Genomic DNA, 23,745 nt, shown 5'->3' with positions numbered 1-23,745 from the left:
TCTTTACTTCGCTGAGAAGGTCTAGTCTCTCCATCTCCAGGCTTTCTTCAGTCTCTCCAAAAGGATGAGGAGGAAGATAGTTGACTTCTGCCTTTTTGGGCCTTTTAATGCCTTTGGCAGGAGCCTCTCCTGGACGCTTCCTTTTCAAACTGTTCACCTCAAGCTCAGGGCAGACAGCCTTACGGTTTCTTATTTTGGAGCGGTAATTGCCCATTTTGTATTTGAGACTCTGTTGCCATCCATACGTTCCAGAAAATGACCCAGGCTCCTTTAGGCATGGATACTTCTGCACCAGAGCTTCGGTCACTGCCAGTATTTGGGTATTCGTGGGGTAGGCTGTATAGCGAAAAATGCTTTCTGCTAGTTTCTCTAGAATATCGGACCTCACCTTTGGACTGTTGAAAGGAATTCCATTTTTTCGATAGGCTTCATTTGCAGCTTCAAGCAATAGTTCCACATCATATGACAAGTAAGGCATCTGAAACTGTGCTGGCCAAGGCAAAGAGCGACAATTGGAGACACATTCTGGAGAAGTAGACAATATTATAGTATCAGCTGAAGATCCAGAAGAGTGAACTGATGAGAATGAATAGTTATCATCCACAGAAGACTGACGTTCACATGTTTCTGAATTTGAGATGCCTAATTCTTCCACTGGAGAGAATGTGAGGATGACTGGAGGATCCATCTGTACAACTTTAATTGTGTCTTTATCTTTGACATCCTCAGTTGTGGTCAAGGTGACAAACTGGCCATCAAAGTCGGGATCTTTATATTGAAGGCAAAAATCTCCTTTAAGGGAAAAGGTGTCTTGAACATTTGACACAAGTTCCTCAACTGTATTCGGAATACCTAGAGGCAATGTCAGTTTGCGAATGTCATGATCCTCTAGAATGACACACAGTTTAACTGACTGAGACATGGCCTTGGGTATGAAAGAGAGGAAGAGAAGACAACGAAAAAAATTAACTTTTCCTATACCAATTACAAATATTAAGGTTTTGATTTAATTAGAATAAATGACTAACAGAAGACTTCACAAAACACGGTTGCCTAATAAGAATGAATTTAGTAAAATCTAGGGCATAAGTCATGGCCTAGATGAAATTAACAGCTGGTATTTTACTACATAAAAATACTAACATTCTAACCTCAGGAGAAAAAATATATTACAAGACATATTTAGGAGATGGAAAGACTAAATTGTAAGTGCTTTGAAGAAAAAAAAACTGAACTGGATCAAGAAAACAAGTTGTTCTGTAAGCATGGTTAAAGACAAAAAAAGTAAAAATGTTTGGAATGGTTTAGCCCTTACATATACAAACTGCTACTTGGCTGATCCAGTAATTGCTAGTAGTTATCCCTGTGCATAGAAAACAACACAAAGAAATAAAGACTCAAGAGTTTCCACTAGTCAACATATTCTCACACTGACCCTTTGCTACTTTTGTGATACCTAGTGTGATAAGCAAACGTGATGTTTTAATGTAACCATCAGCTTTCCTGAAACAAAGTAAGAAGCTAAAGGGTACACATCACTCAGCTCATGTTGCTCAAGAACTAGTATGTTGCGTGTGGATTCCAATTCGTAGCTCCTAAGATGTTCACTGTACCAGGAATTTTGTACCTTAACAATGAAGGCCAGTTTGTCACAAACAATGAGCATGTGAAGTATCTCGGCAAAGTCAGGTAGCCCTCCAGTTGAACCATAGACTACTATCATTCCAGCAGAGTAGTCCGTGCCAAAAAAGCACACTTTATTGGCAAAAAATAAAGTTGTCTTATTTGGAAATTTACGGAGGACTGACTCCTTTATATCCTCCTTTAAAACATCCAAACCTACTCTGGACAGTGCGGTCACAGAGAGAGCAGGCGTGATTACATTTGAATCATGGAGATGGTATGCGATCATAAGTTGATGCTTATTTGCCAGGGACAACAAAATATTCCGAAAACAATTTGTTTGTCTGACAATCTTCTTAAAGAAACTATGTTTAGCTTCAAACCTCATTGTCCAGAGGGCTACAAGGGGTCCGAATTCTTTAATGAGCTGTGGGTAATGCTCTAGAAAATGGTGTTTGGGAAGCAGTTTCTCCTGGGGGAAAACTTCTAAAAATCTGTGCCGGTGTTCAGAGATCTTAACATCAAGAAATGAAATGCTCTCCTCTGTGTGGACTGGTGACATCACAAGTTCAACAATGTCTTTCAGGGTCATTAACATCTGCCAAGATGGTTCTTCCTCTCGTACCTTTTCTCCTATTATTAAGGGAAGCAGACGAAGTAGGCACCAATTTTCATGTGCATTGCCTCCAACAGTTCTTCGAGAAGCAAAGTTAAGTGGAACATCGTGTGGACAATTTGTCTTATCACTCCATTTAAACGAGAACTTCTTGATAGAAATATTAAGTTCAACTAAAGAGAAATATTTGTTCTTAATTAAGATATCCAAACACAGTGCCAATTCTACAGGAACAACTCCTTCCAGAAGGTCATGCAAAACATCTGGAGGGTAGCCAGATGTAACATGAAAATATCCCAGTTTCTCAGTAATGGCACACTGCCTTTTCACTCCATAGCAATGTGTTTGTGAAGGATTTCCCAGTGCTGTCTGAACACGCAAGTTATGTTCCTCTTTAGTCCTAAGTTGAAATGCACCAGATCGCACCTCTTTTATCTGGAACTGAGAGCGCTCTCCAAGACAAAATCTGCAGATGTGTGATCCTGTGAAGTTCTCAATAAATCCAGCCAATGAATGGGCCCCAAGATTATCTGCCGCAACACTTAGCACTGTGCCTTTAACGAACTTCCCTAAACTCGGAATGTAAAGCCCATGCACTTCCAAGTTTCGAATGTCTGTTAGCAATGGCTCCAGAATGTTCTGAAATCCATATTTCTTAGTATCTTCTGCCTTACAAAGGATGGCCAGATAAATGGATGTCAGTTTAGACCTTGATTGTGATGGAACATTTGCCAACACCCAGTAAACTGCAGTAACTTTATGCTTCTTACGAGATGTTCCGAGTGGATTACATATCTCAAAGTCATCAATATACAGAATGAGGCCAAGTCTCAATTCTTCTTGACAGAAAAAGTCATTTTCTTTGAAATGAGAGCCGTCAAACAAAGTCTCATACAGAGAACCAGATTTCCACTCAGAATGTGTGTTTTTTTTTAATATGTTCTCCTGGATATCATTCCTTTTTAATATGCGTGTCAAAGACTGCAAAATTGGAACATACTGGTATGTTCTCTTCTTTTGTTCATCAAGAATGTATTCAATTGGTTCTACAACGGAGAACTGTTCCTTAAAGAACTGTCTTCTCTTATAAGAAGTGTTGAAAGGTCCATCTACTCCAAGAGCTGAACTTAGAGGATTTAAGTTGCAAAAGTCTTTCACCAAATCTGAAATCACTGAATTCTCAACACCACAATCATACTTTGTTAATGTGGACTTTATGACTTCTTTTATGATGGGACTTGATGCAGAACCTGATAAGAAGTGAAGCTCTTCAATGATCTCATCAATACACTTATTTGACACATTGAAAATGCTTTCCAATTTTAGAAAGAGTCGACCAAGTTTATCCAAAATCACTTTGGATAAATCTTCTGATTCTTCAACTAAGCACTCAGGAATACAGTCATCCTCAAGAACAACTTCACTGTCCTCAACAGGACTACTTACTGGATCGAGGATTGTAGTTTTAAAGTCATGAATTGAGTATGAATTATGTTTTCTGCTTCGATGAGAGGAAAAAGTTGAATATATGTTTGTCTTAAAATCACAGCCTTGAAATGCACAAGTTACTACTTCATGCCTTCTCAGATGAAATCCAATGTGTTCAAAATACTGCTTTTCTGTGTTGAAACTACAAGAGTTACAAACTTGACACTGAAATCTCAGAGTTGTCTCCGGGTTTACTGAGTCAGAATGTGCACGAGACAAATGTGACTTTAGGGCATTCCATGTCTTGAAAGAACAGGGGCAATCACTGTATAAACATGGTACTGACTGGCTATGACCCCCACGTCCATGCTTCAATCTGTAGTGCTTCAGCAGTTCTACTCTTCTAGATGCATTAAAGCTACAGATTTTACATGACCAGTTCATGTAAGATTACCTAGGACAAAAAGTTTAATTAATTAAGACACATTTTACACTGCCAAGGCTGCTAAACAAAAGCTGAACTATGTAACGGACAGAAACTCAACAGTTCATGAACGGACGAGTAAAGCTGGAGCCCAGGTTTGTTACGGTCAAGTGGTTAATAAACCGACTAGTGGAACACCACCCGCGTGACTACAGGTCTCGTGTCGCACTCGCCGGTTAGCGGCCCAAAGTTCACTTCTGTCCGTGTTAAAGCGGAGATAAAGGCTGAACTCCTCCCCAAAAGCGTTACAACTGGACAACCATGAACAACTGATCGTCTTAGCTGACTACTTTTTTGTTTAACGAATACATAAAACATGCGTAACTAAAATACATTCGGTTAGCACTGTAGGCCCACGTCTACCAAAAATATAACATTCGGGCAATAGGTAGCTAAAAGCATTAGCAAAAACTATCAACCTGTTACTTAAACCACTGTAAAATATATACAGTGGGCAGCAAGGTAGGTAAACATCGCCCGACAAGTTGGACATGTCTGAACTAAGGTTCAGCTTTAGCGGCCATTGATCACCACGGCATTCAGCTGGATGTGAAACCTACCTACTTTTAGCTTAAGTACACATGAACGTGATGCCAAGAAAGTATATGAATAATAATGACAACACCAATACTGTATTCGTTGCTATTCTGTTACTAAAACAGTTGAAAAACAATTAGTTAAAGTTCAACTTACGTGGAGCTTTGCCAACTTTGGACCAACCTCTGCCTCCCTCGCTGTTCTCTTCAACGCCTCATCCGTTCATTTACGCATGCGCGAGAGTGAGCAGCATTTGAGTAAAAAAAACTTATTTATTCCACGTTTTCCCAGAAGCTAAAAAACGCTTGTAGAATGAACGGAATATATTAAGTAAAACATACACTTTATATTTTTTATTAACAATTTACTAGAATAAATTAAATATGAAACTCATAAAGACCAAGTAATCCCCATTACTTAGTATTTTGACTAAAAACCACATTTTTAATTTAGTAATATTTACTGACCCGCTGAATCATTTTTTTGAGTGCTGTCCAGTATCACCAGTTCATACAAGTGACATCAAGGAAGTATGAAACACTTAGCAATGACGACATAACTGTTCATTAAACAGAAATTACGTTACCTACATTGTTGAGTCAGAAACACACATATAGGCTGTAGTTTTTGCAAAAGCCAAACTTAATTATACCATATGCAGACAGTCTCCATTCTCAAGCATATCTAAACAGCACTAGCTAAATAAAGCTGTCTGTAGAATTGAGCACATACAACAATACAGATTTCTTTCATGTTAACACTAAAAATATTTGCAGGTTTTACCTCTGCTAAGAAGTCTTCACATAACTGGACAGAATTTAAATATTTAATCTGCTCAAGATAGTAAATCCTGGAGGCAACAGGACCAAGCAAAGTCCATGGCTGTTGTCCTTGCCTAATTATACATGGGGTCATACACTGAAGTTCCAAGCCCTAGAAATAGGCAATTAGCAAAAACGTCATTATTTACATATACAATTAGTTATTACAAAAATCACAACAAACACATGGATAAGCCAGCAAAAAAGAAGACTGTACCTGGTGTCTGAAGACCTGATGGACCAATGTTCAACACCACGGAATGAAAATGAAACAAGAACTTTCAAGGTAAGTGTGACGTTCATTACAAAAGGGATAATGCACACTAAAATAGGGTTATATAAAATTACCCTTTAATCATCGACTACGCCACCCAAGGAATTTCACCTCGGGAAATAATTAGTAATTCTAGCCACAAGAAAAACTCAGGTTCCTTTGTCTAAGACAGAGACATGTTTTCCACAAGTCAGTTTTTTTTTATTTTCAGAAAATACTTTTATTTCATGTCAACATTCATTTCAAAAACTCCAATAGCTATCTAAAACTATAAAAATACTTAGCTGCAGCTGTTAAATTAAATCAACACTTGTCTAAAAAAGCATGGAAAATGATCCCATATTAGGGACTGGAAACTAGAAAGTTAGCTACCACCGCAATTTATTGAAAAAGAAAAAGCATAGAGAGATTCCTAAACAAAAAAAACAAAACCAATTAGAGTCACAAGAAAACAGAATAACTAAATAAACAAACCCAAAACTGAAAACATACGCAAATAAACCACTCACATAAGAAAAATAAACTTAAACAGTAGGAAAAACGATACAAATAAGAGCTACAAGCCAAACCAAAATAAGGCCTGCGCTTCAAAGAAAATAAAGAATAATTAAACTAAAAAAATACACAGATAAATAAAGAAATAATTAACTAAACTAAGCCCAAAATATTAACAAAAATATAATCTAACGAATTTCGAAAAAAATAGAAACAAAAAAACCCAACACAAGAGTCAGAAAAAATAAATAAATAACCTTAACACAAAAAAAAACCGGAAATCTCCAAAGGAGATAACCCGCGTCTGGGCAAAAAAAAACAAAAAAAAAGTAAATAAACAACTACCCAAAAACAAATAAATAACCAAGGGAATAGCAAATTAACAACTAGTCTTCAAGTAGCACCTTAAAAAGATATACCGCTTCCCCAAAATATGGAGCAGAGGAGAAAAAAACAAAACCAAAAACATAAGAAAAACAGCAGCACCACAGAAGAAGGAGCAGCAGAGGGACATTAACCTCCCTTACCCGAGATTTACTCGGCCCACATCAATGATATGAAGCGACATCAATCAAAGAATAGGAGCAGCGGCTGCGGGACAATTCTGAGGTAAAGCCGTGAAACAGCAAAATAGTGGAGATGTAAGGCAACAGAGCAATGAAGAGGCAGAGTAAAAACTAAATGGAGGCCTTGGACCACAGCACCACACCAACACTGCAATCACTGACTTGAATAAAACATGCCAATTGTTGCAGTTGTGCCTCACTGCACCACGTCAAACCACGCAGCAACCCACGGGCCAAACCGACCGGAAGGTCAAATTCACCGGCAAAAAGAGGGGGGGAGGGGCAAGCAGGGCAGAGGACTCCCTAAGCCCTCCTTTTTATAGGGTCACAGTGACGTCCCAATATTAACCCATACCAGTAGTATTAAATGAGAATAAGTGAACAAGAACACCATCTGCCACATAAGCATATTTATTTCATTGCAAATAGTAACAGAAGCAGCATAGTCGAATGTCTCCAGATAGGTTGTACCCTTCTTTGCTCATGTGTTCTAAGTGTCTTCAGAAATGCACAAACATTTAAAGTTCAGCAACAATCAAAGTAATCAGACAACACTGGACCAAGCTGTAAACAAGGTGTGCATTAAAGTAGAGCACTAGCAGTTTTTTTGTACTACCATGTAAAATTGCCTGTAATAATAGCACATGGAGCACAGGTACAGATCAAAATTAGGTTAAAAGCTCCAATTCCAGTCACGTCAGGAACCTTCAAGATGACACCAACTCCCGTCATGGCTGCTATGGGCAACATGTATGATGTCTGCAGTCACCTATAAACAGAAACAAAACAACAAAAAAAAGTTAATTGTAGAAATGATGTTCTACTATAAGTATTAGAAGCCTCCTTATTGAACTGTGCAGAGTGTATACTGCTGCAGCAAAATGGCATGCCACTGAACTGATATCGCTTCTGATTTGTTTGATTTGTTGTATGGAACAGAAGTTGTTTACGCCCATTTAAAATAACTTAATGAGAAGATGTTACAGATAGTGACATCGTTTCCCCCCTCATCAGCAACAACACCTGGTGCTTGATAAAAGTCTCATAGTTTCTCCATTAAACTGACTTTAAATGACTGCACACAACGTAAACGTCAGTCATTTTGAGAAAGTGAGATAGAGCGCCCTATGTGGAAAATCACTTCCTGCCCCCCATCCTCAATTCACACCACAGAAACACAGTTACATCATGTCATTTGCAAACAACCTATACAGACCTTGTGCACAGGTGCAGACATCAATGTTGATTTTGCCAGCTGTGCTGACAGAAAACATCATTAATCTGGCAGTTTTTATCATATCTCACATTTTAGAAATATTTGCATTCGAGTCAGATAGTATTAAAAGAAATGAAACAAATAACATAAACAAATAAATAAAACACTGTAAAAGCCAGACACTGACAACATGTTTTCTTCCAGAACGCCCAGCAAAATCGAACACAGTTGTTTCTGTAGTCAAGCACAAGATCTGTATTTCCATCTACAGGTAGAATAAGCAACCAAAATATCAAATTCTATTGATTTAAATCAATCAAAACAAATGACAAATTGAGTTTTTGGTAGAGAACGAAAAATCAATCGCCTATGTATCAGTATCTGCTGATTTCCAGTGCAAAGACGTGATCAAATGATGCTCATACATAGCCGATTGATCCTTCTATTTCTGGCAAATAGCCACTTTTTTGCCATTTTTGACTGATCTTAAACAGTAGATTTGTGCTCAGATGGGCTGAGAACATATACACCAAAACCCTTTCAGATTTATGTATAGACGCACCTTGCATACATGTGCCTAGAAGTCATGAACCGACATTTCTCTTCTGCTGAAGTGAGCTCCTTTCATTTGAAGGATGATTGTATTTACTGACAGAAAGACCTCACAAGCAACTTCTGAAAGAGACTGAATATCTTAATTTCCACAACCATAACCAAGTTCTGTAAACAGAAAGGAGAAATTGCACACATGATTGTTCAAGCATTAGAAAACATGACATCTGCTAATCACATAAGTGAGCTGTTGACACCACTTTACATGAACACAAACATGACACTATAAAGTGAAGACAAGAAGTCGCTCAGGAAGATGAACAGATCTGAAAAAGGCTTTAATCAGGAAAACTACACTGTAAAAAAATATTTTGGAGGGTAGTATATATAACCCTTGCACATTGTTTAAAAAATACTCAAATATATTAGTCAGCAGGTGAAAACATATATAATGGGTAAATTCTACCTACACTACCTATTTGTAAACAGTAACAACTGCAACTTAAAAAAATAGTGTAACACATACTCAAAAATTACTGGACCCGCGTGCCTTTGTCCTCGAGGGAGTTGAGCTGCTGCGCTGCTGTTTTGAAGGTAAGATGTTGCTGTGTTTGAGCGCTAAATTTAATGTAAGTGTAAACCCTTTGAACAAGATTTGTAGTCTGTGTTGTGTACAAGTGAACATTGCTGAGGCTTTGTAGGGCAATTCAACTTGGGCACTGTTTGGTGTATTTTGATTAGACCAGTGATTCTGACTCCCGGACCTGGATTAGCTGCCATTCCCCTGCAGATTTCAGTGTTTCCCCTAATTAGTATGAGGTGAACACTGATAGGAACACAAGCAGTGTAGTGGCAGGCTGTGACTGTCTGAACGCCACTGGACTGGACTCAGGAGGCACGTTTGTGATTATTTCCCTCGCGCGGGCTTCACAGTACTTACAGCCGAATATGGTGCCCACTAGCACATTTAGCTGGTCTGGTAAGGCATTTTGCTAGCGAGTTATCTCTGTATATGAACAAGAGTAGTTGGTTAAATTAGTTCCTAACATAGGTTAACTAACGTTAGCTAATGCATTTTAATAGCGCACAAACTGTATGTGGACGAGGGTGGTCACTGGATAAATTAGCTAGTTAGCCTAGGTAAGCTAACTAGCTAGCTGACGCATTTGGCTAGCGCGCTAACTCCGTCTGTGGACGAAGGTGGTTGCTTTGCTTGATAAATTAGCTAGATTACACAGGTAAACTAACTAACTAGCTAAAGCAGATGGCTAGCACACTAAGTCGGTATGTGGAAGAGGGTGGAGGCTGGATAAACTATTTAGCTAGCTAACCTAGGCCAACTAGCTAGTGTAGCAAGCTAAGCTAGTTAAAACATTTAGCTAGCGCGCTAACTCCGTCTGTGGACGAGCTGGATAAATCGGCTAACCTAGTTAATTTGGCCTATACCGACTTTGATTTGTTGTATGGGCGACGGCGGTGGCGGTGTGTGTAAGAGAGCGGTGGCTGGATAAATTATCGCTAGCTAGCTAGCTATGGTAGGTAAAAGCACAGCAAGCATTTAATGTTTTATGTGCAAGTCTGACTAATAATCAGTTAGCCTCAGCTTGCTAGTTTAATTGGTTAAGGTTAATTGACTAAGTGGTGTAGCTAAAGGTTTATGTCGGTCTCATGGCATGTCGAAAGGTGCCGTTTTGTTGTTGGTGAGTTCTGTGCTTGTTTGGTAGCAGGGACCGTATAGTTAAGGAGCTGATTAGCAGATTATCTTCAATTGTTAGTTTACTTTATTAGACATCATTAGTATGTGTTATTATTGATAAGTATGCTTGTTGTTGGTTGATAAAAATGTGACCCCTGTTTGTAATGTGCATTCTCACAGGCCAAACTCTCACATCGTTTCAACCTGAAGGTAAGTTTTCACCTAACTTTACTCATTAATGTAAGTTAATCTGAAGTGTTGTCATTTCTAATTAGTCTATATTTGTAGACAAATAAATGAAACTGAACCCTTAGAATATATGTAAAAGAAAAGAATTGAGCCTTCACTACAGGGCTCCAGACTAACATCCAAGTGTTGCAATGAGCATGGCCGAACGTGAAACTTTGCATGTCTAAGTTTGTGTGACAGTTACACAGCCTGAGAAACAAAATAATTTCAGTATGAAACTAAAGGTGGACTCTTGTCTGTCTCCTAGTGTTAACTGCATATCCTGGACTTCTCTGTGTGAAGGTCTTCAAGTCTTGGACTCTCTTTCCTGTGGGCCTTATACCAGTTTTCACAAAAGATATATGAACACAAAATATTTGTACTTTTGTGAAGAGGGTGTCTGACTAAACTCAGCACTTATTGAAGACCCGAAACTGACTAAAATGGGAGTGTTGCCTTGTTGCAGATGATTTGGTTGTGCAAAATATGTAATTTCTCATCCTTAAAACGATTGGCTCTACTGAAACACTACAGATTACAACATGGGCATTTTGGTCGAAACCAGTCCATACCCTGTCTCCATTCGGATTGCCCTTGCTCATTTAGGACATGGGGTGCATTACGTACACATTTGTCCAGGGATCACCCCCAGACTACTAAACCAGGCCAGCTCCTTTCTTTCACATGCCTAGTGTGTAATTCATGTTATTTCCACACAGAAAGACAATATTTTGAGCACCTTGGTGGACACCTAAAAAAGTTTGAAACGGTGCCTTGTGTTTTTAAAGAATGTGATTACAAAACAAATATATACACAACATTCCACAGTCACAAGAGTAGAAAACACAATCCCCATTCAGTGGAGGATTTTAAGACTGCTGTTTTCCGTGAGAACCATGGCCAAGTGCTTGAAGAAAGTGAAGTTTCTGAATGTGAAAACTACTGTGACTCTGTTCTTGAGGCAGACGAGGACTTGAAAAAAACAATTATTAAGAGACTGGGGTTAGTTCTTCTTAAACTGGAATGCATTTTCAATGTATCTAATACATGTATTGATGAACTAGTTGAGGAACTTTGTTTCCTTACATCATCTGCTTCTGGACCAGTTCTAAAAGAAATTATACTGAGCACCTTGAGGAAGCATGGCTGTACTTTTGAAGATTCTGTGATTTCAGAGCTGGTGAACGACCTTTGCCAGCTAAACCCCTTCTGTGCTGCTTTAGGGGTGGATGGGCCTTTAAGCACACACTACAGGAGAGACCAATTTATAAAGGAGCACCTCTCACTGACTGAGCCAATTGAGTACATACTTGATGGTAGTGAGAAAAAAACCTTCCAATATGTACCAATTCTTCCAATGTTGTCCCAACTTCTGAGCAACAGGCATATTGAGGACACAATATTACAGAATAGAAAGCCATCGGATGATTTTTCTGGATACAGATCATTGCATGATGGATCTTTTCTCAAACAAAACACCTTCTTTTGTGGACAAGAACTTAAACTCCCACTTGTTGTTTACATAGATGATTTCGAAGTTTGCAATCCTCTAGGGACATCCCGTAAGAAACATAAAGTCACAGCTGTGTACTGGGTGTTTGCGGATATCCCGGCTACCTTGCGATCTACTCTGACTTCCATCTACCTAGCTGTTCTGTGTAAGACGGCTGATGTCAACCAATATGGTTACCCAAAAGTGATGGAGCCGCTGCTTAGAGATTTGAAATCCTTGGAAGATGATGGCATTTTTGTACCAAGTTTAGGTGAAGTGGTTAAGGGAACTGTATTTGCTGTAGTTGCTGATAATCTTGCAGCACACTCTGTAGGTGGGTTTGTTGAAAGCTTTTCTTCCTCCTACTTTTGCCGCTTTTGCCTTGCAGAACGTTCACGTATCCAGGAGCATGAAGTTGGACCGGGAACTTTTCCTCCACGGACCAAGTCCAATTATGCCTTGCATGTCAATGCAGCATTATCTGACACTGCTGAAGCTCATCATTGTGGAGTAAAAAGACAGTGTCCAATCTCTGACAAATTGAGTTACTTTCATGCCACTTCAGGTTACCCCCCTGATGTCCTGCATGATTTGCTTGAAGGGATTGTACCATTTGAATTGGCACTCTCTCTGAATGTGTTCATAAAGAAGAAATACATTTCTCTTCAGGAGCTCAACCATTCCATTTCTCAGTTTCCTTACAAGTGGAATGACAAGACAAACTGTCCACAACCCATTCCCCTGACTTTTGCATCACGTAAAAGTATTGGAGGCAATGCACACGAAAACTGGTGCTTGTTGCGGATGCTACCTTTTATGATTGGTGATAGAGTACCAGAGGATGATGCAGTTTGGCAACTTTTGATGGCCTTGAAAGATGTTGTTGAGCTTGTCATGGCTCCTGTCCACACAGATGAGACACTAGGATACATGGAAAGCAAGATCAGTGAACACCGGTACAGGTTTTTGGATGTGTTCCCACAGGAGACACTCAAACCAAAACATCACTTCCTTGAACATTATCCTGAGCTTACAACTTCTTTTGGACCACTTGTGGCTCTCTGGACCATGCGCTTCGAAGCCAAGCATAGATTCTTTAAAAGAATTGTGAGGCAGACTGGATCTTTCAGAAACATTCTCAGGACAATGGCAAGAAAACACCAATCAATGATTGCATATCACCTTCATGATGCTGATGCTCAGAGGCCAATGCTTACAGTGTCCAAAATGACACAAGTGGCAGTGGAGGTTCTAAAAGACAGCATTAGGGAGTCATTTGCAAGGAAGTTTCCCAGAACAGAGGTTGTGAACATGACGGACAAGGTCACCATTTTAGGCACTTCATATTGTGTTGGGATGTTGTTGCCTTTTGGATCGACAGGAGGGTTGCCTGATTTTGGAGAAATACTCCAAATAATCATTTTGCATGAAAGCCCAGTTTTTGTTCTGAGGTTGCTAGGTGGGTGGTACCATGAGCACCTAAGGAGCTTCAAAGTAGAGCCCACAGGAGAGATTGAAGTCATTCTGCATTCAGAATTGAAAGATGCTTACCCCTTGGCCGCGTATAATACAGCAGATGGTCGGATGGTGTCCCTGAAACACTTCATTTGCACGTCAGAGTATGTATTACATGTCATTTTTAAAAATAATTATTAGCTAGAACTGGTTTTCCAAGTTGCTCAGGTAGCTTATCTGAATGGCACTGAGCATGGCAGGCTGTGTGTGTCCCATATATATATGTGTTCTATAATAACAGACTGTAGTCCTTCTGTTTCTATGTATATTTTGTTTCCATCTTACCCTGCTCTTCAATGGTCAGGACTACTACAGAGCAGAGCAGCTATTATTTGGGTGGGTCATTCTCAGTACTGCAGTGACATTGACAAGATGGTAACCACACAGCTACACTGCTGTCTGATCTGCACAACATGCACTAACACACCACCACGTCAGTGTCGCTGCATTGCTGAGAATGACCCACCACCCAAATAATAGCTGATCTGTGGTCCTGACAAAAAAAAATAACGGTGAAAGGAGGATAAAGTATTACAGAAACATATGGACTATACGGATGGACTAGGAGGTGGTCATAATGCTCTGCCTGGACTGTGAGATTGCAGATAGCAAGGTTTTCTTTTACTGAAATGATCCTTACAGAAGTAAACTTGTCAAATTTTAACAGACTGCAATCCCTTCTCTTTCTCTTCTCTCCCTGCAGCTAACGACAGCACACTCCAAACAACAATGTCAGTTCAGTTGCGAGTCATTATCGAAGAACATGACATTCGAAAGTTGATGCTTCCCTCGGGAATTCCTAATACGGTTGAAGATCTTGTTTCATTAATTGTTAAAACATTCCAATTACATGGGGAGTTTGGACTACTGTACGAAGACACAGATTTTGGGAACCAATTTTTTAGTGTCACCTCAACTGCTGAACTGCACGACAAGGCCACCGTGAAAATAATAAGAAAAGAGCCTACAATTGTCCTTGACTTGCACCCAGTAGACGAATTGGGATTGTCCTCCACACTTAGTTCGGTAGACACCACTGCAGATGAAAGTGAAATATACACATCTACTGTGGATGAAGATGATGATCATGCATCATTCAGCTCACAAGACACCGTTCTGCCTGTGTCATGCCGCACTGCCCCATGGCCTGTACCGTTTCAACTCCCAGAGTTTTCACGTGACATTGAGCTCATCCTTGCAGAGGCAAACAAGTCATTTCTTGCCTCTGGAACACACTTTAGAGATGCAAGTGTTAAATCAGCAATAATGCAAGACCTTGCCAAAGCCATATTTTCTTATACGGCCTATCCTTCAAGCCTGCAAATTGCTTCAGTTGCTGAAGCCCTTGTTGAGAAGTTTCCTTGCCTTAAGGAGCCTGGGTCCTTTTCAGGGATGTATGGCTGGCAACAACGCCTCAAGTACAAGATGCACAATTATCGTGCGAAGCTGAAAGCACGAAAATATGCGTATCCTGAAATTGAAGTAAATATGTTGAAGAGAAAGTTACCAAGCAACACAACCCCAGCCAAAAATGTTAGAAGGCCAAAGAAAGCAGAAGTAAATTATCTCCCTCCACATCCTGTTGGAGAAAATCAGGACACATTGGAGAAGGAGAGGCTTGAGTTAGTCGAAGAAATTACGAAGAAGAACAATGCAAAAATAATCATGGAAAAAATGTCCAAAACATTTTCAAGTCGAAGAGTGGAGGTGGTTACCCTCAGCCCAGCTGTCAGTGTCTTCAAGGAGAGGTGGCCAGCATTATTTAGTGAGGCTCAAGTAAGATTTTTTCTTTTATTGTATATTGTGTTGCTGTACATTTTTAATTTGACCTACTGAAATTGCTGCAGATGACAATAAGCTGTAATCTACCTCTGGTTTTAAAACATTTGTGTTTAAAACTCTATTTCAGGTGTGCACAACTTTGGTCTAGTAGTTCAGCAATGATTATTTACCTACTCAAATACTCCTGCTTGCACATACTGCTGCTGGCTAGTTTAGTTGATCTATTTAGAAGATTATTTAGTAGAGAAACCACTAAGCTGTACTGAAAATTGGCCCACCAGGCATGGAGTTGTAAAGCTTTGATGTACATGGTGCCTTACTTTCTTAATAACTAAACACATTAAAATTGTTCTAGGTATTGATGGCTATCTCTGATAGTTGTATTCTTTTTGTCTCTTTACCCATTCTCTAGATTACAGCGGAGTTCCGACGTATTACAACAGTTGCCCTGGAAGAGACGTTCATGCTGAAGCTTGACTGGTACACACCACGTCTTATACAGCTGTTTCGTGCCAAAGGGGGAGCTGCTGGTGCTAGGATGCATCCACTCCTGAATGATGTAAATGAGGTGTGTATGGTTTTGTTTGGTTTACTTTACTTTTTTCACAAAAGTTCAAAAACTGATTTGTGTTTCTTTTCAGTCTCAAAGTGTTGAGAAAAAAAGGGATGCTGTTGTCTGCTGCCTCATGGAGTACCTTGGGGAACACCAAGAAGACCTCTTCCAAGACTGCCAGGTATGTTATTAAGCGATCGATCAACATGAGGTATTCAAAGGATTACACACAGGGTTGCGCTGATATCATTTTCAATTTTGATGCCCATCACAGAACTGTGATTTAGTAAATCAGCCAGTTAGTTACCTGACCTTCAGTGTATTACTGTACACATTCCCTGCCTTTTACAGTTTTTTTATCATTATAAGATGTTAAACACATTGTTGGGTCTTACATTTTAAAGCAGTGGTCTTAAACCTGATCTGAAAATGTTTCACTACACCCCAAGTTCATCTCACACAGGAGTTCTCCTTTAAGAATGGCATGCGATCAGTAATTATGCTTAACATTATATGAGGTGCTATCTGTAAAATATACAGATAGGCACACATTAATTATAAAAATCTGAATGGTTCACCCTTAAATTTTTGTGGTCTGTTATGAATTCATTTTATGTTTACACATTTTTGCCCTGAAGGGAGTGGCTTGTCCAGCTATTTTTCAATCTTCAGCAGTGGATTAGGTTGGTAAATTTCCTAATGGGATACTGTGGGTCGACCATTCAGATTTTGCCTTTTATTTGTCACCTGCTTGTATTGGCCTGCTGAATAATACAAAAAGGTTTGTAATTAGTCATTTGTCATCGTAAATGCCGTGTTGTAAATTAAATGCATATGGTTTGTTTTTTCTTTTAACATGGAGAGCGAACATGAAGACCACACAGACCAAACCATGAAGGTGATTGTGATCCATGATGCCATGTCCGAAGATGATCCAGCAGATGTTTTTGTTGTGATAGAGGGCATCCAAGTGCTGAAGGGGTGTGGAAACAAGACAAAGGCATGTGTGCTGTTGATGGGTTTAATCTATGCCCTCAACCTTGAATATCCAAAGAAGCTCAAGTACACTTTCGAAGTATTCCAGAAAATATTTTTGGAGCTTGATGGAGCAAAACTTCTCAAGAGGGTCCACAGCCTCAAAAGTAAGCTAATGGAATGAACTGTTTTACACACATTTGTTCACAGACTTTTTTTCTTGTTTTTATACTTGTTTTTTATACTCTTTTATACTCTATTCAAGTTGGTATCTGAGATTATTACCTGTTATTGGGGTTGCTTACATGTTTTGATTTTGCTTGGTCTGGAGTGTACCAACTGATGTAACTGAACTGACTGACAAAGCAGTGTTTGATTTTCTGGTTACCTTACTTTTTTGAAATGCACCTCATTGTCTTTGTTGAAGTATATGTGTACTCTTTAAATCAGATATAGCATAAGCACTTTACACCATCTGCAACTTATTCACATCATCTCTTTTTTCTACACTCATCCACTTTTTCACCTCCAGTGATCAGCAGGGATTATGTGGGTGGTGGGTCATTCTCAGCACAGCAGCATCCTGTGACCACTGATGAAGGACTAGAGGATGACCAACGCATCTGTGAACACTAACACACCATCGCAGTGTCACTGAATGACCCACCACCCTCATAATAAGTGATTACATTCTTTAATTATAGAACTTCAAAGTGTTTGGTGGAGCTGACAAATAGACAATGGGTGTAGTAAAAGAAGTGGCTGGTCTCTGTAAAAAAATTGCAAATAGGCATGAGTTGAAAAAAGTGATAGTTTATGTTCCTTTAATTTCAGCAATCTGAAATACCCCAGACCTAAGTATTCTACTGTTTTGTAATGCAGTTGTTCAAGAAATGTGTTGAAGCTGTTAATGGTGTTAATGAAGTGGCTGGTCTCTGTATAAGTTGAAAAATAGACTCATGAGTTGATAGTGTTATAACATTTTGTGATGCAGTTCAAACGTGTTGAAGCATAAGACTGTTTGAGAGGATGTACATGTTCAAGAAACTTTGGTTTTAACTGTGTGCATAGTGAAAAAAATACTTTTGTATCTTTGTGTTTTTGAAGGCACACTTAATAAAAAAAAGTTGGCCTCAAAATTGTCTGACATTTTTTTAAAGAGTAAATTTAACCTTCTCTGAACAAGTAGTGGTTAGCTAGTCATATTAGAATATAATGTATAATATATAACTAATAAATGAAGTAGATAAAAAAAGTAACAATTATGTTAATGTTACTCCATTTTTTTAAGTAAACGGTATTGAGAAATGTTGGGTAGGTTTTACCTTACTATTTTTAGTGTGTCATAACTGATACATTTAAGTAATATTTATTCAATATATGGGGTGAAATCTACCCAAACAAACTGAGTGCAAATTGTTACCTCACATTTATTGAGTAGATTCTATAGGTTGTTTTTTACAGTGTAGCTATATTTTTTCATTATTAAACTTTAACAGTATTATATAACACCACTACTGCCAAAACTACCAAAAAAATTTAGATTTGTTTAAGGTTGGTCTGTTTTAGATCAGTTCAGTGCACAGCATAGCCAAGCTAGCATCCATGCTGGAGAACGACTCCCACCCCATGCATAAGACTCTGGCAGCACTGGGCTGCTCCTTTAGCGACAGGCTGCTTCACCCCAACTGTGTGAAGGAACGGCATCACAGGTCCTTCCTTCCTGCTGTTAGACTCTACAACCAGCACTGCTCCCAGCAGACCACACACACACACACACACACACACACACACACACACTTAAACTCTACACATTTAGTGGAAAGTTTCTTCAATGTAACATAATGTGCAATATTTTCCCATTTCCCCATGTGCAATTAAGAGTTGCAATTATCTGTAAAGAACTTGCAATTATCTGTAAATATATTATTTACTTTATTATTTTACATTGTCCTGTTAATCTATCTATTTTTTGTACTGAGTGCCTTGCTATCCCTTTGCTGCTGTAACACTGAATTTCCCCACTGTGGGACTAAAAAAAGATGATCTTACCTCATCATTGTTGGCAACATATAGCATATAAAGGCAAAGTCTGTTCCTCGTTGGATTCTTCAAGTTGCATTAAAAAGTGAAATAATAGGTCTATGTAGGTAATGTATTACCCAATGGAGCCCAGTAGTTACTGTCCCAGTCCTGTGACACTCACAGCCCCCATATTTTTACGCTTTCCTGTGTTTTATGTCAACACTTACCTATTAAACAGTCTTAGAGTAATCTGATAGTGCGTTTAAGCGCGAAACACTAATGTGCGCGAGACTGTTGGGATCTTCGAGGCGAATTTAAAAAGCTAGCGCGAGCTAACCACTTAACGGACGCTCAACGGTTTGTGAGCTATAGCCGATGACACCGCTCTTCCACTACCTTTTTTCAAGCCAATTTATTGTATATAGTTGTTGCTTCTTGTGTTTGTAAGTAGTCATTTTTGAGACATTTTTAATTTCCAATATATTTTACTTGAGTACTCCTGTTCGCCGTTTACTAAAGTAAGTAACTTTGCTAACTGGCTAACATTTACTATGAGTGGCCACCTTTCCTGAGGTAGCTTCGCTTTTTAGGAGCAGTTTTTTTATATTCATAGCTAGAAACGTGTCAAGTCATGCTAGCAAATACAATTCTGTTATTAATTTAGCACTACGTCAGTCTCGCGCTATATTATTATCAAATTTTAACGACTTACGTGAATTCCATCCATTTCTCACCGGCTGCAGCTGAACCACACTCGCGTTTATTTCTGTGTGGGAAGTCACACCTCTTCACGTAACGCGTGTGAGAGACGTATACTTCGCCCAGTTAAATAAAAGAGGGCGGTGGCCGACGAAGGTGGTTGCAGGTTTTCATTCTAAAGCAGCCTGAGCACATCTGATTTTACTTGTTTAGCCATTGGATACATAAGTGGGTCTAAAATGACCTGGTTTAGTCATTATTTGCATTATCTTTTAAACAAAATCTTATAATGTAATATTTTATAAAACATGTTTTTGATGGCATGTAATTTTAAAGTATTAGTTTTGTAATTTAAAATGCTAGTTTTGTATTACTACCATTACACTCACAATGGTTGTTGACATTTTGATATTGCTCTGTGCAATTCATCATATTGTTTTTAATGATAAACAGGTTCACATTTTCCAAATTTTAAAAATGTGAATGTGTTAAAAATGTTTTTAACAGGTTACTGAAAAAAATGCAAGCGTGAACAAATTCCTTTATTAACCAATAAATACAAATAAATCATATTGTCTGGATAAATGTTTACGCTTTGTTAAATTGTCAAAAAGAGAAGAGTCCAAATGCTCAAACATCAAATGGTAAGCAGTGGCGTCAGTTTTCAAACAGTTAATCTGATGTGCTCTGGCTTGTCTGGAATGAAATTCAGCAGGAAACCTGGCCTGTTGTGAATAAGTTTGGACAGCCCTGAATAAAAATATGCAGGCTCTTTCCACTATGAAAAAACTATATATTAAAAAGTATGGTAAAGTTGGACACTCAGTGGATAGGTAACATTATCTCATTAAGAGGTTTCTTATTAAACAAACAAAAATAATCAAACCTACACTTCTCACATCTGAGATAACAGATAAACTGAGTGAAATATATATTTACCTTTACTGAATGTAAACAGTGTGCTTCATAGACAAAGTCAGGAAATTTGTAAACTGACATTTCAACACGCAGGATACAGATTATGAAAAACTTTCAAGTGTTCTCTGAGTGATGCAACAGAAGAACCACTTTTGGTTCATGTTGGCAACAAAATATTCACTTACACTGCAACAAATTTACATTTTTTTTCTAAATGCATCAGTTCTGCACAGGTTTCGAATAACTAGTGGGGGTTTAATGAACTATTATACAATTATAGTTAATGAACTATTATATATTTAATCTTAATATTTAATATTTAATCACAACTTCATCTGCATTGCTGCTCATGTATCCACAATAATTAGCAGCAATGCAGATGACCTAAAACAATTCAGAAAGTTGTATAAAGATTAAATATATAATGATTCATTAACTAGAATGACATTAAATCTTGAGGCAGACAAACTGATATGACAAACTGTTTGATCATATACTTCTATCTCTCCCATAAATATTCTGGATCCCTCTCAAACTAAAGCTATAAACAAGCTTATCACAACTAGCATATGACAAGTGACTCCAAACATTTCATGGTATAGTGACTAACAGTGTTCAGGATGAAGATCAAGATGCATAAAACTTAAGTTTCTTTTTTCAAAGTTAAAGTAATCACCAAGTCTAACATGGAAAGATGATTAACTACAAGTCCCAAATTACTTTTATCTAACACGCAATAATTGTCTCTTTTTGTGCAGGTTGACTTGCAAGACAGGTGCAGCCTTCATCCAAAAAAAAAGGTATGAATTGAAGATACAAAAGTTCCTTTAAATGGCTTTGACAAAACAGATTGAATATGACAATGTTTTGTATGTTCTGTTTTATTGTGTAGTATGTCTTGCAGAAAACCATCTTATTGGACAATTAAACGAAGAGCAAAAGAATGGGTTGATAGAGACATAGAGTCAATTCAGGCAACAGGGTGGGGGCAGAGCCCAAATTTAGAAAAAGAAAACAATACAATAGGTGAAGATGGCGATGATGACAACATAGAATTCATGGACTGCCAAAGTACTGTGTGTGACAGTGACTTTGGTTCCTGTACTAATGATTTGCCTGAATTTAATTCTGGATCTGACTCTGAAACAGAGTGCAACTCTTTACAGGATGAACTTGCGAAATGGGCGGCTGAGCACCACATTACGCACAATGCCGTAAATGCCCTGCTAGCTGTCCTTGGCAAGCATCACCCAACTTTACCTAGAGATGCTAGGACACTGTTAGGTACAGTGAGGTCAAGTGAATTTGCAATTCAGGAGAAAGCCGGTGGTCAGTACTGCTACTTTGGTGTGCTTCACTCAATAATGCACATTCTACAAAAAAACAAGAGTTTATTGATCAGTAACAAACATTTGAAACTTCAAATCAACATTGATGGGCTGCCACTTTTCAAAAGTTCACCAACACAACTATGGCCTATTCTTGGAACTGTTGTAAACTTACCACACCATGAGCCCGTCACAATTGGACTGTTCTGTGGTGCAAGAAAGCCTGATTCAGCAAGTGAGTTTCTTGATGACCTCGTATCAGAGATAGTTGAGCTGGAAGATGGTTTTGACTTTGAGGGAATCAGGCTACGCTTAAAGGTCTCCTCTGTGGTTTGCGATGCACCGGCACGTGCTTTTGTTAAGTGTGTAAAAGGTCACACAGGGTACCATGGATGTGAGAAATGCACACAGGACGGAGTTTACATGGACAACAGAATGACATATCCAAGAACGGATATGCCACTCAGAACCGATGAAAGTTTCAAAAATAAGACAGATTCAGATCACCACCTTGGCATTTCACCTTTAGAAAGAACATCTTCGGGAATGGTCTCTGGGTTCCCTCTTGATTATATGCACCTTGTGTGTCTAGGTGTCATGCGGCGACTTCTTCACCTGTGGCTGAAATTAGGTCCTCTCAGTTGTAGGCTGCCTGGGTTTCAGCAAAATCTATTAACAGAGCGACTGCTGGGTGCTCAGAGCTGCGTGCCTGTGGAGTTTGCACGTAAACCAAGGTCTCTCAGAGAAATTGACAGATGGAAAGCCACAGAATTTAGGCAATTTTTATTGTACACGGGCCCTGTCCTGCTCAAAGATGTACTGCACACCGCAGTGTATGAAAATTTTCTGCTTTTGTTTGTGGGAATTTTCATACTCAGCAATAATAGCGTGATCGAGGACTACCTGGGCTATGCCAATGACATATTGGGTCTTTTTGTGTCTCATTTTGGAGAGCTGTATGGCCCTAAATTTGTCTCCTACAATGTTCACAATTTAGTGCATCTTGCACAAGATGTAAAAAACCATGGTGCTCTCGACAGCTTCAGTGCTTTCCAATATGAAAACCACCTGAACAAAATTAAAAAGCTCATTAGGAAACCTAGCTGCCCTCTGAGTCAGATTGTAAAGAGACTATCAGAGAAGCCATGGAGTGACAGCATGGAGAAAAAGACAAGTGTGTCAAAAGAACATACTTCTGGTCCTCTTTCACTACCTTTCTGTGGTGCAACACAGTACAAAGAGCTGGCAACCTCACTCTTCACTGTCAAACTTGACCAAGCCAACAGTCATCTTTATTTGGGGGGGAAAGTTGTCAAGGTTAAAAATATTGTGTCTTACAGGAATGAAGTATATGTTGCATACAGTACATTTGAGCAGCATGAACCATTCTTTCAATATCCACTGTCATCATCGACAATTGGCATACATTTGGTCCACGGACTTACAAGAACGATAAACTACTGCAAAGTAAACCAAATAGAGGGGAAGGCCTTTGTTATTCCATACAAAGACAAATTTGTGTCAATTCCACTTTTGCATACAAAACAGCAGTAAATCACCATTCAGAACTTGGAATCATATGTTATATATATTTTTAAAGTTATTTGTAGATGTAGATGTACTGCAAGTTATACATCAAAAGGTACTGATATGTTCAATACTTTTAGTATTTTGTGATCAACAAGAATTTACTAGATCATAAATCTAATTTTCTTATTACCTGATTTTATGCTGCAAGATCTTAATGAAAAATGGATGTTATAGATAATCATCATCATCATCGTTCATCATTGTTCTTGATACAGTTTTCTTTTCACCAAACAATCTACATGTACAATTATTTCTATGATAATTTTATTGATTTAATAATTTTTTTCCTACAATGAAATTGTTTTTATGAAAACATTGATTTCAAGTTTTGA

At 38.6% G+C, this 23,745-nt stretch overlaps 1 protein-coding gene across 5 annotated transcripts; it reads left to right on the top strand.

Annotated features, from left to right (window-relative positions):
- The first annotated feature begins 8,971 nt into the window (after positions 1 to 8,971).
- LOC119265406 lies at positions 8,972 to 17,992 on the top strand. Of its 5 annotated transcripts, none has more exons than XM_037546015.1 (6): positions 9,213 to 9,591; positions 10,489 to 10,518; positions 10,805 to 10,839; positions 15,738 to 15,893; positions 15,967 to 16,059; positions 16,741 to 17,992. In XM_037546015.1, the coding sequence occupies exons 1-6, from the start codon at positions 9,561 to 9,563 to the stop codon at positions 17,035 to 17,037; spliced, it is 642 nt and encodes a 213-aa protein (XP_037401912.1). In that variant the 5' UTR covers positions 9,213 to 9,560; the 3' UTR covers positions 17,038 to 17,992. The 5 variants fall into 5 exon arrangements, with proteins under 5 accessions (XP_037401908.1, XP_037401910.1, XP_037401912.1 ...); XM_037546014.1 differs by having other exon boundaries at positions 10,805 to 10,866; XM_037546011.1 differs by lacking the exons at positions 9,213 to 9,591; positions 15,967 to 16,059; positions 16,741 to 17,992 and adding an exon at positions 8,972 to 9,206 and having other exon boundaries at positions 10,805 to 13,647; positions 15,738 to 15,869.
- The last annotated feature ends 5,753 nt before the right edge of the window (positions 17,993 to 23,745 follow it).

This window comes from Pygocentrus nattereri, chromosome 16 (assembly GCF_015220715.1).
Source record: "Pygocentrus nattereri isolate fPygNat1 chromosome 16, fPygNat1.pri, whole genome shotgun sequence".
Lineage (NCBI taxonomy): Eukaryota > Metazoa > Chordata > Actinopteri > Characiformes > Serrasalmidae > Pygocentrus > Pygocentrus nattereri.
The sequence above is the reverse complement of the archived record's forward strand: the minus strand, read 5'-3'. Positions and strand labels throughout refer to the sequence as shown.